Source organism: Sinocyclocheilus grahami, unplaced genomic scaffold, assembly GCF_001515645.1.
Source record: "Sinocyclocheilus grahami isolate Dianchi unplaced genomic scaffold, SAMN03320097.WGS_v1.1 scaffold283.1, whole genome shotgun sequence".
In the NCBI taxonomy this organism is placed as follows: Eukaryota; Metazoa; Chordata; class Actinopteri; order Cypriniformes; family Cyprinidae; genus Sinocyclocheilus; species Sinocyclocheilus grahami.
This window is the reverse complement of record NW_015505462.1, coordinates 180,731-199,035: the sequence shown is the minus strand read 5'-3', so window position 1 is coordinate 199,035 and position 18,305 is coordinate 180,731. Positions and strand designations below refer to the sequence as shown.

The following is an 18,305-nucleotide window of genomic DNA, read 5'->3' as shown; positions in this document are numbered from 1 at the left end:
GATTGTCTTCAGAAACATTTTTTGTTATGCTGGTTGAAAGTCTCTTCACATCCCGATAGCAATCATTAAGTTAAGTGGTCTAAATGTATTTATCTGTATTTATATATTCTGTGGAAGGCGTAGGACCAAGAAATGTTTGTCCAATCAAAACACTTGGTCCGAGCATTTTAATTAGCTTTCCTATCTGTCTGTCAACGTATGTATTAGCATACCTCTGTGCACCCGGTTCGCGCAGATAGGATACGTCATCAGTGCGTTCACGCACGCTGTGCAGACAGAGCGAGAATGGCAGACAAACATCAACAACCCGATCTTCCTTCCTGGTATTGTAGTACTTTTACTAACTGTACTATAACGTTTTCTCACCGGTGAATGGCACATGATGTAGCCCAGCGGTTCCCAATTCCATGCCCGCGCACCCGCCAGCCCCCGCCGCTGCATATTTTGCATGTCTCTCTGCAGTGTTCATATCTGCGCTGCGCAGCGTCTTCACACACAGACGAAACTTACTAGAGAAGTGTGAAATGTGACATAATATACCTCTGTAAATTAATCGAGCGAGGACTGGAATTGGGAACCACTGATGTAGCCTATTGTAGTAATGATGTCTCTGGTATTCGAGGTCTGTGAGCGTTTATGCGTTCAAGCGGCGTGGCTTTGGACGGTGATTGCAGGGAGGGTGGGACGTTCGCTTTCAGTGTTATCAGGCTAAAGTTAGCATTTTCCAAGATCTCCTACTGCACCTTTAATTACATTGCTTAATGTAATTGTACAAACATTACATAACCTCTTCACTACAGTCAACAGTTAACATTTTTTACCTCTTACCCAGAGCTACAGGTGCATCTCAATAAATTAGAATGTCGTGGAAAAGTTCATTTATTTCAGTAATTCAACTCAAATTGTGAAACTCGTGTATTAAATAAATTCAATGCACACAGACTGAAGTAGTTTAAGTCTTTGGTTCTTTTAATTGTGATGATTTTGGCTCACATTTAACAAAGAAAACGAACATTTCAGTTGTATTGCTGTCTATGCAGGGTCAGACAGCTCTCAGATTCCATCAAAAATATCTTAATTTGTGTTCCAAAGATGAACGAAGGTCTTACGGGTCTGAAACAACATGAGAGTCAGTAATTAATGACAGAATTTTCATTTTTGAGTGAACTAACCCTTTAAAGCAGTGCTGGAAGAAATGTTGTGTGCTATAGCCCTTCTTTTACCCAGAGGGCACTTCTACAGGCATAAGACTTTAATAATGGAGGTCAGGTCACTCCTGTGCTGCCAAAAGTGTTGCCAGCTTCACTCATGCCAACCTCTAAGGCTCTGCTCCAGGATTGGCTCTGGTACTGTGACTGGCGCAGTCAGGGAGACACTATGCCTCAGTTCACACAATTACACACACAACTTTTCACACCACGCCCCCGCTCCAGATTTTCTGTGCATTTGCACCATTAGCTTGGTTAGTGTGAATTTCTCACACCAAACATTATGTAGGTGATGGTTGTATAAAATCAACAGGACAGGTTTCCCCACAGGAGAAGACTGCAGGCAGGAAAGCAAGAGCATTTAGGGTTAATTGATTCTCTCTATCCTTTAAGCGCCAAATTCCTTGACACGTCTGTGTGTGGTGGCTCTTGATGCCTTGACCCCAGCCTCAGTCCATTCCTTGTGAAGTTCACTCAAATTCTTGAATCGATTTTGCTTGACAATCCTCATAAGGCTGCGGTTCTCTCGGTTGGTTGTGCATCTTTTTCTTCCACACTTTTTCCTTCCACTCAACTTTGTTAACATGCTTGGATACAGCACTCTGTGAACAGCCAGTTTCTTTGGCAATGAATGTTTGTGGCTTACCTTCCTTGTGAAGGGTGTCAATGATTGTCTTGTGGACAACTGTCAGATCAGCAGTCTTCCCCATGCTTGTGTAGCCTAGTGAACCAAACTGAGAGGCCATTTTGAAGGCTCAGGAAACCTTTGTAGGTGTTTTGAGTTGATTAGCTGATTGGCATGTCACCATATTCTAATTTGTTGAGATAGTGAATTGGTGGGTTTTTGTTAAATGTGAGCCAAAATCATCACAATTAAAAGAACCAAAGACTTAAACTACTTCAGTCTGTGTGCATTGAATTTATTTAATACACGAGTTTCACAATTTGAGTTGAATTACTGAAATAAATTAACTTTTCCACGACATTCTAATTTATTGAGATGCACCTGTATTGATGAAAGAGATTAAAAAAGGTGGGAAATGAATCATACACCAAAGCTTGCTTTTTGTGCACATGTGCGTAGATGTGTTTGGTTACCTGTGTAGTAGCTGTTGACGTGGTGCTGCTCCGGGACCCCCACATCTGCTGGAACTGCACTCTGATCTCAGCAAATGTTTCAATAATCACAGCGATGAACACGTTCTGGGAACACGAGTAAAAGAAATCACAAAAAGTTAGGCCCATAAATGATAGATAGCTTATGCTTGTTTTCTGACAAATAAGTGAAAAATTTGAACACATATCTGTGTTAATGATAAAATACATATATGTCATATGTAACATTGTCTTTAACATTCATTGAGGTTTAATTCTGTTTGTTATAAACTGATGGATGATTTAAAAAGATTTCCTTTGGTAATCAATAGCCACAGATTCTTTCAATAGAGCTTAACTTGCATTGAACATTGAACACCCCTTGCCTATGTGAATTGAAGGGGGTCAAGTCATACATTTTATTTCCTCTGAGGTCCACACTACCTTTCTAAACTAAAAGTAACTTTCTAAACTAACTAAAAGTTTGGGGTCTGTCTTTTAAATTAATTAATACTTTTATTCAGCAAGTTGCAAGACCTGACCAAGACGGTCACCTCTGTGTTTTCCCCTCCGTTTGTTTTCTCGTTTTCCCCGTGTCTTTTTTTCTGTTGTGTTCCCTGGATGGATGCCATTCTTCGGCCCGAATACCTCCTCCTCCTGCTGGAGCAGGGGGACAAAGCTATCGTGGACCATACTAGACTGTTCCTGCTGCTAGCAAACACCACCAGCTACCCGGACGACACGCTCTGTGCGTTCTACGACGCCAGTCTAAACATCGAGTGCAGAGCGTCGTCGTCCAAAGATGGTCCTCGAGAGAACTTCGCCTCATTTGTGGAGTGGATCCATAGATCCACTCCGGACCCAGAGCCCAGCCCACCATCTCCCCGCTGCGAGGAGCGCAAGCCCGAGCCCACCAAGGAGAGCCAATTCCCGCCGTGATTAACGAGCCAGCGCAGTGCAGAGCGACTGAGCAGAGGATCGCCCCGGATGCAGAGCCCATTCCGTCTGAGCAGATGCGAGAGCCGGCGACCACGCCCGCCACGAGGGAACAAGCCAAGGACGGTGAGAGCATGGTGTGGTCTCTGCCCACTGCACCACGGCTGAGGGTGAGCTTATCGTGCATCTTGGACTGCTGGACGTAGAGGGGGACCTTATTGACTGGGAAACAGATCTGGAGACCGACTGGCCCCCTCTCCTCTCTCCTTCATCTCCTGTCCCCAAGTCCAGCCAGGAGTGGGCTTTGATTCTGGAGGGCAGCCCTGAGAGTCCGGAGGCTCACGAATGCCCAGACACCCACCCGCTCCTGCCTCCTCTACTGCTGTTGTCTGGCAGCCCCTCTGCTCGCTCTCAGCCCACCATCTATATGGTGCGAGCTCCGCGAGTCTGCCATCCTCCATCGTCGCCATGGCTGGAGAATCCCTCACCTCCACCACCAGCCTCCGAGGGCCGGACTCCGCCTCAGCCCGTAGACCCAGTGGCTCCACCTCGGCTCCTAGCTCCCTCACCTCCACAGTCACCCGTCGATCCACCAGCTCCACCGGGCTCCCTCGTCTCTCCGGCTCCGCCTTGGTCGGGCATCGACCCACCATCACCTCTGGACTCTGCTCCTCTGGCTGCAACTCGTCGCTCCATCCCACCAGCTCCGTTGGGCTTCTTCCTCCCACCAGCTCCACCTTGATCCTCAGTTACTCCTTATCAGTTACAGAATCTCCGCCTCGGTGCCCAGAGCCCTCGGCTCCACCCTGGCCCCCCGGATCATCGGCATCCCCCTGGCTCGTTGGCTCTCCGTCTCCGCCTCGGGCTCATCCACCACCTGCTCCGCCGCCGGTCGGCCCCCTGGAGTCGGCGGCCATTCCTCGTCCATGGCTCCTCCCTCTGTTGGCTCTGCCCTGGGCTACCGTTTAGGGCTGTGGGCTGGGTTCTGCTTAGCTCCTCCTGCTGCAAGCCCCTCCTGTCTCCTCCCTGCCTCCTCTCTCCTTCGTCACACCCATGGACTCTGTCTGCTGGGCCCCTCCCGGGTGTCCGTCCTCCTCCTGAGCCTCCTCCCAAATTCCCACCGAGCCCTCCCTCTGGTGTATCTACGGTGCGAGGACGCACCACCTGTCAAAACTTTTGGACACTTCTTGTCCCCGTAGTGCTTCCTGTGTGCCCCCTGGAGTCGGCGGCCATTCCTCGTCCATGGCTCCTCCCTCTGTTGGCTCTGCCATGGGCTACCGTTTAGGGCTGTGGGCTGGGTTCTGCTTAGCTCCTCCTGCTGAAAGCCCCTCCTGTCTCCTCCCTGCCTCCTCTCTCCTTCGTCACACCCATGGACTCTGTCTGCTGGGCCCCTCCCGGGTGTCCGTCCTCCTCCTGAGCCTCCTCCCAAATTCCCACCGAGCCCTCCCTCTGGTGTATCTACGGTGCGAGGACGCACCACCTGTCAAAACTTTTGGACACTTCTTGTCCCCGTAGTGCTTCCTGTGTTTTCCTTATATGGTCTTTTTCCTGTTCTTGTTTAGTTTGATTGCCTTCTGATTCCTTGCACCTGAGTTCCTTATTATCCTGTGTATATTAGTTCGTGTCTGTTCCTTAGTTCTTCGTTGGGTATACTCGTGTACGTGTGTGTGCATTGCGCCTATTGTATGGATTTCCCCTGTGTTCTATGGATATGCGTACCGTGACACAAATATGATTAAAATGATTAAAAGTGATAGTAAAAACATTTAAAACAAATAAAAAAATCTATTTCAAGTAAATGCATTTATTTCAAACTTTCTACACATTAAAGAATCCTGAAAAAAGAAACACAGAATCAGTTTCCAAAAAAAATAAAAAATTAAGCAGCACATTTCAATATTGATAATAATAAGAAATTTTTCAAATCTGCATATTATTATGATTTCTGAAGGATCGTGTGACTCTGAAGACTAATGACATCTGAAAATTCAGCTTTGCCATCACAGAAATAAATTATGTTTTAAAATATATTAAAATAATATGAAAACAGTTGTTTTAAAATTTAATAATATTTCTGTTTTTACTGTATTTTTGATCGAATAAATGCAGCTTTGGTGAGCCTAATGGACTTATTTCAAAAACCTTTAAAAAGCTTACTGATCCCAAACTTCTGACTGGTAGAACATGCACACAATAACTGCACTGAAATAAAAATTTTAAGGCCCAATATATAATATAACACAATATATTAGACACCTAGAATAACCCTCACTTTTCTATGTCTAGAAATTAAGGAGGACCCATGTGCAGATTATGACTAAGTTTTTGCAGATCGCTGGTGTGAGAAGAAAAGGATTTTTCCACCTTGACCAGCCAGGCGAGGAAGAAGATGAGCGTGATGAAGTAGAAATATGAGCGCCAGCGTGGGAAGCTGTCAATGGCTCGATACATGATGAAGACCCATCCCTCCTGAGACGCAGCCTCATATACAGTGAATATACTGGTGCCTGCAGGAGGAGATGACAAGTAGGGTCATGACAGGGACATAAGAAGACAGAGGAAAGGGAGAAGCCCATGTCTGAGATGTTCTTGTGCCCCCGGAGTGGTCCGAATGGGCACTGAGACACAAAAATTCAGACATAAACACAGTCTTGGCATTAGTGAACCTTGTCAGGTGCTTCCTATTGCCCAGCTATGCATTTCTCTCTCCAAACAGCTGAATGAGATGGTTATTCTGACTTCTGAAGTACTCTTTGGTTCCATGTTGTGCTGGAGTGTAACAGTAGCTGTGAATCAAAGGAACTAGGCTAAATGAAGAACTACACACTTAAGGACAGATTGCTTTCATGGCTATGTTGTATTATGTCTTTTTAATCATACAAGTGTGATTTCTTCATCTCTTATGAAGAAATCACACTTGTATGTTGTATTATGTCTTTTTAATCATACAAGTGTGATTTCTTCATAAGAGATGAGAGGAAAGAGGACAAATTCCCAAGGAACTTAAATGAATAGTCTGTTGTTATTTACAGTATTATTTAGTAATTCTGTTATTTAGCCACCCTCACACTGTTCCAAACCCGGTGTTATACAAAAGAAGTTGTTTAGCTATTTTTTTCAAAAGTATTTCATTGTCTTTTCCATACAATTAAAAATGAATAGGGATGAATGTCATTATGGCACCATCACATAACAAAATTACTAAAACCAAAATTTCAATATACTTTTTATAAATATAGTAATAAAACTTAATTCAAAATATTAATAGATACTATAGTAGTATATAAATAATACTAAAATAACACTGTTACTTGTACAGCATATACACCATAAACAATTGACTTATTTCATACACAAAGTGCATGAGGTGCTTTCTACTTCCAAGCCCTCAATGATGTTATCTCTGCACTCACGGTGACCCATGATGCCGTGCTGCGATATGGCTGCCAAAGGCCAGCAGGAAGCATGCCACTCAGTTCTGCTTCCTGCCATTTCCCACCAGGTCCAGGGGCAAAATGGGCCAAGGACACTGGCAGAGTCCTGTAGGGTCTTAGGCTTAGGGAAGGTTAGCTTCACCAATCATACAACATATACTTTACAGGACCTATATTAATGAAATACACTATTTCACTTGGCTTTCTCACAAAACTGTGTTAAATCAATATGTAATTCACATTAGATAAAGTACATACTTCAGTATAAACATTAACAGAGTCTTTCTCTGGAAGAATTAGAGGGAAATGCACTTGGCAAACTAAGGACTCCCATTAAAAATCACTTAGGGATAAATCACTGTGTCCAGAGATGCCTAACAAAAGGGGAAAATAAACTCTATTCCAATTTCATCCTGAATGACCTAAGAGAGTATACTAAGACTTACATTTCTAAGAAAAAAAGACAATAGCTCAGCAATCCTTAAACACTAATATTCCAAAAGATTTGACTCGTTCCTACAACAGTTAATAGTTTGAAATAAATTAAATTAAATTAAAGCCAACAAAAGGAGAGTTTTAATGTAATTAAAATAGATGAATTTAAATAATTAATTTGTTTAAAAAAAGTTTTTTTTTAAACACGGGACTTAATTTTGTGGTGGGGTCAGTGAAAATGTTGGCAGTCCAAAAGGAACAGCAGAAAAAGAAAATATATTAACCCTGACATTGGACTTTTTCCCAATCATACTTTATGTTTCTGCATCCCTGAATCTTGGAAGCCCAAAAAAATGCATTGTTGTTGAGGCTGCAAACCACACTGTGAACACGGATGAATGGACGACAGATCACTGATACAGGAGCAGTTCTGGTTGACTTACACATGACTTATCTGTGTACTGAACTCTATAAATAGGACGAAGAAGGGCCCTTTCGCAGATCTCAATGTTCTGTAAGTCAATGGTTCAAAGCCTGTTCAAAACAGTTTTTAGGGAAAAGCCTCACTTCATGGCTATTTGGAGATTAGTGGCACTGCTCTGTGTACCTTTCTAGAGGATTTATCTCAAATGGGAGCGATACAAATATGGAATGCTGCTTCGTACAGATCAAGGTGCTTAAAAAAACTGGTCTATTTGTGAAGCTGCCTTCACGATGTTTTGAAATTTAAGCCAATATTACATTTCATAAATGCAGCGACAGAGGGCATTTATGTTTACGTTTGCTTGCACATAATGCATACATCAACTGGAAACACTTCAGTCAACAATGCTACAATTAATCACACTTAGTCACTGTGAATAATTACAAAGCGCAAAGACGATATAATTTTCAACAGACAACTAAAACTAAACCATTCGACTTTAAATTTCCTAGTAAAAAGGCCAGAGATAATGATTTTAGTGTACGCCACTGGTGTCCAATCTGGCTTTGAGGAAAGAATTCAATGATATTCATAATTCATAATATTTATATTCATAATATCAGATTTTTAGTAACAGCAGTACAAATTTTCCAGGTGCAAACTGGAGAGAGAAAATAATAAAAAAAATAATAATATAAACTCACAAAAAATAAACAAAATTACAAACATTTTGATCATGGCAGATGGACAAATGTGAAGCATCACAATGACTCACCAAGCTCATTGAAGCCACTGTATCCGAGTTCCTGTCTACTGAGTCCCAAGTCTTCCAAATCCACACACTTAAACCCCGCCGGACACTGATAACCCTCCCCATTCGGAGAGCAGTGTGTATCAGGGATCGCTAGGCTGTTCCATGTCACATTACTAGAAATAGACCAGAGTGTGTTTTCAAAGAATCATCATCAAATGTTAAATCTGATCAAATTAACCATTATTTTGTAACAGGTCATCTGGTGTATTCTATATTTAATACTATATATTATATATAATATTAAATACTTACATTAATAATTGCTCTAAAACACATAAAATAATGACATTTTTACTAGTCCCATGCTAAGTCCCACACTAATTTCAGTAATGTCAACAGCTAAAACTATTTTTGAGTTCACATTTGCCCTACATAATTTAACGCAGTACACAGTTAAAATGCAATTAAAAGAAATCAAGTTTATAAGAGAAACACAATTTTGTTTAAATCTGTTTTTGTGTTTTTCTCGTTGACACACACACACACACACACACACACACACACACACTTACTGTATTTGTGTCTTGATTTTAATAAAACATTTATTTGAGAAGACTTACATTCAGGAAGCATCTATTAAATTAAATTATCTTCATTGTTTTTTTTTCTTGTTTTAAACATTTTAAACAGTGTTTAGTTTTAAACACTATTTGCCAAATGATACAAAAAATAAACGTAATATATATTGTCTGAAAACAAGTCTTAATGTCTTATGCATTTAAGCTCTCAATTTATGTTTAATAAATGTTAATGTTTTAAGGGTGTTCAGATATTTTACTGGAAAACAAGAGGGAAAATACAGATTTTTTTTTGTCAATCCTGTTCTCTTAAGAGTAATATTTGTTACTATAGTGACAAATAAAGCACCTGAAAAATAAAACGTTGTGACATCAAATCTAAAAATTTATCCCCAACAGACACAAGTCTGGTAAACTCCCTTGCACATTTATTCCATTGAATCCCTGTGAGATTAAAATCCCTGCTACTCTGTGCCTAGGACACGTACTGTAATTCTGTAAGATAATCAACAATGAGTTTTCTGAAATACACTTCCACTTGCATGATGCATGAAAATCCTGCCCATATACATATATTATATGGCAGGCAATATTGTTTACCGTGCCTAACCCCTTTTGATTGTTAATATGTTGAATGTCAGTGCAAGGTCGGGGTGAGATATCTTGCAATATAGGAGCTCTTTTCTCTCATGTACATAGACGGATTTAGGCCAGGCTGCTGAAAAGAGGCGAGCATGTGCACGACACCCAGGCAACACAGGAAGCGTTAATTATTGTGATTAGTGCTCAGCACACTCCTCTGTTGCTGATGGTATAGACTCTTTGTTTTAGAGCCGGCTCTGACACACCATTCATTTGCAAGGGAATATTAAATAGGCCTGGGTTTTAAAAGAGAACCACCTCCACAGTTCCATACACACACTGCATTAAGACTGCGCTCAACCCTGCTTTCATCACGCCCCTTAAGTTGGGATGTGTGCAAGTGTTCCAGCAAGATTTACTGTTCATTTTTAGCCATGAATTTCTGTTGCCTTATCAAGCACCTCCATGTGAAATTCAGACAAACATATAATATAATGTCGCTGTTCATACTATTTAGTGTTTATGAGGCCGTGACTTCACATGATGAAAATGATGATCTGTTATTAGTACCGTTTACAGCTGCTGATGGGATTTATATTCCAAAGAACAGATGTGTGTAGGAGGTGTACAGCAACAGACGCATACTTCTTATCTTTCGCTGATGCCAGGAAAAACTGCAGCATAATGTTAAATCCCCTGATTCATCCCAGGGATTATACACCACAAGGAGTGTGATAAAGCTCACCACAAAAAGAGAAGTTCTTAACTTCTTGGGCTATTAAGTTAAATCTAAGACAGCTGATTTTATTGTATTTAATATAGAAGCTTTTTTCTGCCACGGGATAAGTTTTTATCTCACAATTCCGACCTTTTTCTTTCAATTATAAGTTTATATCTCACAATTCTCATTTTTTTTCTCACAATTTTCAGAACTGAGAGATATAAACAAAGCAAAAATAAAAGTAATATTAATAAATAACCTAAAATTAGATAAAAAGTTGCAATTATGCGGGATAAGTTTTTATCTCACAATTCCGACCTTTTTCTTTCAATTATAAGTTTATATCTCACAATTCTCATTTTTTTCTCACAATTTTCAGAACTGAGAGATATAAACAAAGCAAAAATAAAAGTAATATTAATAAATAACCTAAAATTAGATAAAAAGTTGCAATTATGTTTTTTATTTTTTATTTTGGGGCAGAAAGAAAAAACAGAACCACAAGATGTAAACTCATAATTTCTGAGAAAAAAAGTCAGAACTATGAGATATAAATGCAGAATTGTGAGATGTAATCTCAAGGAATTTATATTTTACAATTCTGAGAAAAAAGTCAGAATTATGAGATATCAAGTCATCAAATTACCTTTTAAATTTTTATTCCATGGTAACAACAAGCTCCATTGTTTAAAGAGAATAGTGTTGAAACTTGCTTACCCTTTCTGTGTATCATTGGTGACGCAGTGATGATTGAAGGTTCCAAACATCTGAACCCCCAGGATTCCATATAGGAGCAGGAAGAAGAGCAAAAATATGGACACACTCCAGATCTGCTCCCCTGACCGTCTGAAAGGAAGTGAATTTTAAGTGGCTGATATGGAAACAAATTGACATTTCTCACATTCTTTGCGCTCGTGGGGCTCTTACTTGAGAATGTTGGTTATGCGGGTACGTGGCAGTTCAAATCGGAAGTAGATTCGAAAGGCTCGGATCATAATGAGGGCCCTCGGTATACGTAACATTCCCCAGGGTGACATTTGGTCCACAATCTCTGCTATTTCAAACACCTTGAGACCATTCAGAGGAACAAGTGGATGAGCGGAGTTCCCTATGAGCTCAGTTCTTTTTATTTGTAAGGAACAATTTATTTGGGAAATAACACTGAAGATACAGTAATCTCCTTACCTGAAGCACAAGAGAGACCCAGAGGAAGACCACCATAAAGCCATCAAACATGCACCAGCGGTCTTTAACATAGGAGTTCTCTCCCTGGAAACAGAGGCAGGTGATAAGACACAGGCTGTAAATGAAAGTCCACAGGTGAGTGGCAGCTGGTCCGCCAGTTTAATGAAAGATTGTGGCAGCTGTTAACAACAGAGCAGGCAAAATTCAGCAAACAGAAGTGTGAGCACTTCAGAGTATTTATCCTGCCAGGCATTGTCTAACAAGTGTGTGCCCCAAGTACCTAGAAGAACTAAACATGGTACAAAAAATATATGCAATGAGAACTATCAAACTATGTCTCTAGTGGTAAAGCACACAAAGAATAGAGTAAATAATAATGACAAACCAAAAACAGGAGTCCTTTATGTTCAGGTAGTGGATGCATTACATACCCATATATTTTCATTCATGTTACTGGTTACGTTTAAGCATTTCTTTTAAGCTTTCACAAGTTCATTTTAAATAGTCCTATTATGATTCATTCATTCATTCATTCATTCATAATATTTCTAATTAATTTCTATTTCAAACAAATGTTCTTTTGAACATTCTTTTTTGGAACATTCTATTTATCAAAGAATCCTGAAAAAAAGAATTATCATGGTTTCCACAAAAAAATATTACACAGCACAACTGTTTTCAATCAGCATATTGATTTCTGAAGATTCATGTGACAAAAAAGTAAAAAAAATAGCAATATTACTGTTTTTACTGTATTTTTGATCAAATAAATGCAGCCTGGGTGAGTATAAAAAAACTCTCAATATTAAAATATCTTACTGACCCCAAACTTTGAACGGTAGTATATCATATATTTATACTTTTTATTTGAACATACAAATATTCCATACATTCTCTCAATACATATAAGGTCATTAAAGATTTGTTTTAAATAAATTGCTGCATGTCACACAGCATGTCACACCACAGGGTTTGTCATGTCAACTAGCTATTCACACATGCAGCAGGTGCACAGGTAATGACATCAGAGGTGTGACATGCTCAGGTTTGTTTGCTTGAGTGCAGATTGTCTTCACAAACTGGTGGCTTTTCTTTGATAGAGAGACAGATACTTCAGTGGTTGAAGCACTTGTTCTCCCAAGACATCTGCCAAGAAATCTCCTGGGATTTCAGAGCCTCTGATCAGCTATGGTGCTCAGATCTCACATTGGCCACAAACATGATTTATTAAATGGATAGCTTAAAAACTGTGTGAAGGTTTGGTTATTAACTGACATTATTAACAGCAACTGGCAGAGCTTGAATTTGGAATATTGTTTATGCTGATAAAGGAGTTATTTAAGATGAAAACAGATGGCCTAATTCACAACAGATAATGAATTTTTTTACATTAATTCAATGTTTAGACCAGTGTTTCCCAAACTTTTTTTAGTCTCGGCACCCTTTGGATATTTTAACAAACTTGTGGCACCCTACAAAATTAATTTTGTCACAATATTTGAATTTCTAACTTCGATATGATCATTTGAAAAGCTATTATTATCAGAACACGTGAGCATAACATAGCGGTTAGCAGATCAATGAATGAGAGGGCAGCGTTACCAGAGTTGCCCATATACCACACCATGTTACAGTAGGGCTATTGCAGACAGAAACAATACTGTACTACATAGATGTTTCCTGTCGGCTCAATTTCTGAGTGGACTTTGCTGTTCTGATGAGCATGAACGGTATACGAGTGGAGCGACTGAGCGGAGCGCACACGCATAGAGTGGGATAATACGCAAAGCTTCACACGACGTGAAAGTGAAACCTGAGCGGTGAACTAATTTTTGGCAGCCAAAATTTCGCCGCATGTCTAATTATTGGCGACATCAGAAATGGATATTATATAATAGATGTTTTTTTGAACATTTTAGCAATTTAAAAATATAAAAAAAATATTTTTTTACACGGCACCCCTGCTCTCGACAGACGGCACCCCAGGGTGCATTGGGAAACACTGGTTTAGACTACTGCATTAGCAACTAATGCTGTTTCCGAGTCCAGAATATACCTAATGGCAAAAATATACCTGCTAACAGTGATAAAGAAAACAAGAAGTCACTGAATTTCACAGATCATAACATGCACTCAAGAGAAGGAAATATAAAACAAATATACTGGCCTAATTAACTGTCACCAGTATAATAATGCTGTGAGTTACTCTCCTTCAATAAAATTAAAATGCATGTGTTAACTTCGCATATAATTGCTGCAAGGTTAATCACCCTGTCCTCACACAATCTCAGGTCTAAAGGAACAAATTAATTACTCTATCTTCTACATAAACCTTACTGCTTTCCTTGCCAGAATAAAGATGAAGACATTTCCAGGCATCTCTTCGCAGGTTCAGGAAGCAAATGATTCACTTATTCAATGTCAATCTGTGCGGTTGTTATCCTCGATTCACCAATTAAACTGTCCAGACACTATTTAGCCACCTCCCATTTTATTCACTTCCAAAGGACAGCCTTTTTTCCTCATCCTATTTCCGTTATAAATCGTGACAATGCTGATTGAAAGTGTTACCTTGATGATGCCCCTGATATGCATTTTGGCGATCATCTCTGCAGTGTAGAGGAACATCAGCAGCGTGTCCAGGGCGAAGGTGACATACTGCAGGGGCGGGTAGTGCTCAAAGGTCTTAGGTGTATTCATACACACCGAAATTACACTAATTATGGCACAGGCTCGCAGGAGAGAATGCACCCACTAAGGACAAATAACAATTTGTTTTAGAGTGTGGAACATCCTCATGGTTTCAGTTGTGTACCTTTTCCAAACAGAGTGGAAACACTCTCAGAAAAAAACAGTACAAAAACTGTCACTGGGATGGTTCCCTTGCAAAAGGTACACTTTTGTACCTTATTTACCCCAAAGGGTGAATATTAATACCTTAAAGATACATATTAATGTACATACAGTATTTGTACCTAAATGGTTCATATTAGTACATTTTAAAAGGGTACTGCCACAGGTGACAGCTTTTGTTGACAGAGAGTGTAGTGTCTATTGTGATTTGTGTGCTATATAAGTTATGCTGATTGATTTTGCAAACTATCATTTGTAATCATATTATTTTAATGTGTTATGGTTTTTGTAAATCTTGTAGCACCAACAGTTTGACTGTTTACTGCACTTTCTTATTCGTCTAGTTATTTACCTATAGCCAGTTATGAAGTCTTGCACATTTACAGGAAATAGCTTCCCTGCTAAAAAAATAAGGTGGATATATGATCTGGCAAAATAATAATAGTAAGTAATAAAGTAAAAAATTGTATGCCCTATTGTATGAAATTGCACCTAGTTAGGACAAGGTTTTAGCTTGTCAAGTATCTTTTTTGTGAGTATGTGTGAGTCACGAATTATTGTGAAGAACAGCCACATGGTAAGGTTCCAAAGATTTGTTCACATACTGGTTTGTTGATCCAAAGAATGTCAGCACTGTCTGTCAGTGTTTCATCTGGCCCAAAATCGGTCATGGGCTGGGCCTCGACCCGCGAGCTCTGCTTCCTCTTCAGCATGCTTGGGCTCGCTGTGCTATAGAGAGAGTGGATCTGGAAGACAAAAGCACATCGACCACAAATGCTAACTTAAACCACACATCAGCCAAAGCTCAAATCTGTTTGTAGCTATTTATTCTTTATTAGATGCTAACTCTATACATGCTGTAAGCACTTACATTACAAAATTAAATTTAGCAAAATAATAAAAACCTTACAACAGGATACATGCTAATTACTATAATTATGTGGTTTAAAAAACACCTCAGAGGAAGTGTCTTATCAAAAGTCCTAAGCAAAGAAACATCTAGTAACTACAACATGCAAACAGATTTGAGCTATTTGTTCATTGTGGCTGTACAGTACGACATGAGGACACAGCTCTGTATGGTACCAGACATTATGTATCGTTATGTTGCACAGCCACCATTAAACGCAATCAAGCAAATGACGTACATAAAACGCAGACTGTTGACTAGACATAGAAATACCGACTTACCTTCTGCAAAGATCACAATGGATCTTCAGCATAACACAAACGACAGGCAACCGATAATGAGACTGCATAATACTGGCACTAGAGCCATTCTTACCGAGGACGATAATAAAACATGGATATCACACACTCACTGAAACAAAGCGCACATACCAACGGGAAAAGTAAAGCTGAAATTGCTCCAGCACTGCACATAACATGCGATCAGGCATACCCTGTAAATAACACACAACAGTTAGTCAACATGGCATATGGTGTACCAAACGGGTACAATTATATCGACAAATAATGTCCACCACATCAGACAAGGCATATATGCAACACTGAGTGGCGGAGTCATGGACGGATGGGATTGTGGGACCAGGTTACTCACGGTCAGGCTCCTCATTGGTGCATTCATCCCCGGCATAGAGAGGAATTGAATTCAACACGAAAGACAGCTGATCGGAGGAGTTGAGGTCTATCCTGCAAGAACATCATTAGCCTTTTATTCTTATTTATAAAAGAGTTGCGTCAATGAATGCTGCATCACACAACAGATGAAAACTTGACCTTTACATGTGATATCAATACAAAAGGAACAAATCCTGCAAACTGTCATGTCCAGTAAGGTCAGGCAGGCCTTCGTGCGTCAAACATCGTATAACATGACAAAGAGCTTTTCCAGAGTGAGTTGGTAAACATTTCAAAGTCAGATGTAACATAAATTACACTACATCAAGGTCATTCAAAGGTCAGTTCGGAACAATGGCAAGATTCACATTTAAAGTAAAAGTAAAAACATTTGATACAACTTGAAGCCTAAAAATGGAAAGTTGAATCTTAAAAGTTTTTACATTTATGGCAAGAACATAGTGGTCTCTGCAGAACAGCTTCTATGTAGTCACAGTCAGGCAATTTGCTACAGTAAAGTAATTGCTACAGTTAGCAAATGTTGATGGATAGAGGCTCGAAGACAACTGAAAACAAAATTACAGGGTGTAAGTGCAGTAATGTAGGAGTAAGTTGCAGAAGACTACAATTAGTTTCACTTTTACAGAAAGGACTATTTGCCTAAAGGCAGGATGTAATCACTAAACACTTTAATGTTGGCTGGTGTTGTGAGTTTTTAGGCTTGTTTGTTACATATGCGGTTTGTGTTTTAGATTATATTGCATAGGCTATGAGAAGGATACAGTAATTATTGCCCCAAAGGCTTTTGCTGCTAAAATTTGCTACAGAATATAAAGCAGTATACAGTTTAGAACAACTGATTAGATTGGATAGCCAATCCCAACTTCATATTTTCCTTTGATTCAAATGATGTATAAGAACTACAGAAAATAGAGACAGAAAATCAATGAACTCCAAATGAATGGATAATATTTACACATTTCTCTGTGAATGTGTAAATACTTACCTGTAAAAATATGCAAAATACAAAAATGCATCAAATGTATATTCATTTTATTCATTTGTACAGCACTAATAACCAGAATAATATTACTTTTTGTTCATGTTTGATTTTGAACAAACCCATTACCAGGGTCAGAAATTAACCAGGGCTGAGGGCAAAAATTATTTAAAAGAAAAATGCCACAGATATTTTAAATGTGTTGTAAATTTGCCCCATGGTATATTTTTTGCCCCATATATATTGTATATTACTTTTTTGTAGACATAGACCTAGTCATACCAGCCATCCATCCAGAGTGTTTGCCTGCCAACGGCCCGAGACCCTACATAGGACATAGGGTCTTCATCTCACTGAATGTACGGTAATGCGATTTTTTTCCATGGAGAGAAAGAAAAATCCTAAAATAAGTCTGAAATTATTCAATAAAACACTCCAAACAACTCTACAAACCTGCAACATCCATTTCATAAAAATAGTATGACAGTATAATCAAACATACAGAAGAGACTGTAAAATTATAATCTAATTTAGCAAAGCATTTGTTCTGATAGGATAGGTTATTGTTTACTGCTACTTCTGTACCTTCTGTAGAAAGAAAGAAAGTCAATCTCAGTGGGCAAATATTGTTTATGAAACTGGTTGCTACATAATTCCTGGTGGGGACTCCCTAAAATTAAATCAATAAATATTAAGACAATAAATATTGTCTGTCTATCTTCATGCTCAGCGTCTCGGTTCTGTGTTTTTACCAACAACCACCTAGCCATTTTCAGATCCACATCAGCAATCTTAGGTTCATCCAAATAACACCATATTATTATGCAATAAACACCCTGCTTCTGTTATTTACCTAGACAGATATTCAACACAAGACCTCAATTTTTACAGACCACTGCCAAAAGCCACTTGTCTTCAAAAATGCATCACAATTAAAAGCAAAACTTGAAAGCATACTTGAGGCTACGTGGCACACTGGAACACAGTGATATCAGTCATGATACATGAGCATCATGCAGGGAGATTCCTCCTGCTGCTGCAGGGTTACCATGGCAACAGATGAGAGCAGAGCTGCTGCTGCTATAGCTCTTGCTAAATAATCTTTTTCAAGAAAACACACGAATTACATAAAACATAAAGGCATATCGATTATGACATTGTGTGCATTACTGTCTAAATTTGTCACAAGCGTATCCGAAAAGGGTTTCAATCGATGACAGCGCTGAATTTTTGAACAAAGGCCTTTTGACTGCGTAGTCGGTTGCATACACTTCCTGGTAGACGTGCAAACAAGCCAAATAAAACAAAAGACATCAATTATCTGACACTCTAGTCGAATTCACATGTCGAAACGACAGAAAAACGCTCTGGGACTTACTGGTTTGTTGCAGTATCGCCGTTAACGCGGTGTATAATCCATAACTCGTTGTACTGAGCTCGAGCTTCATGCACAGCAGCCGCGCGACAGATGCGCACCGGACGCGCGTGACCCTCTCCAGCACAGCAAGCAGGATGAGAT

The 18,305-nt window shown here is 39.5% G+C and overlaps 1 protein-coding gene across 1 annotated transcript in view; it reads right to left on the bottom strand.

The window, feature by feature from the left end:
• LOC107600374 (sodium leak channel non-selective protein-like) overlaps positions 1–15,849 on the bottom strand; it is a 102,609-nt gene extending 86,760 nt beyond the window's left edge. The window contains exons 1-10 of the mRNA XM_016292248.1: positions 15,767–15,849; positions 15,547–15,608; positions 14,811–14,951; positions 13,924–14,106; positions 11,353–11,436; positions 11,095–11,234; positions 10,885–11,013; positions 8,308–8,459; positions 5,604–5,746; positions 2,307–2,411 (exon numbers count right to left, since the gene is read on the bottom strand). Coding sequence (XP_016147734.1) covers positions 2,307–2,411; positions 5,604–5,746; positions 8,308–8,459; positions 10,885–11,013; positions 11,095–11,234; positions 11,353–11,436; positions 13,924–14,106; positions 14,811–14,951; positions 15,547–15,588 — 1,119 coding nt within the window. The 5' untranslated portion in view covers positions 15,589–15,608; positions 15,767–15,849. The remainder of the gene's footprint in view (positions 1–2,306; positions 2,412–5,603; positions 5,747–8,307; positions 8,460–10,884; positions 11,014–11,094; positions 11,235–11,352; positions 11,437–13,923; positions 14,107–14,810; positions 14,952–15,546; positions 15,609–15,766) is intronic.
• Between the last annotated feature and the right edge of the window lie 2,456 nt (positions 15,850–18,305).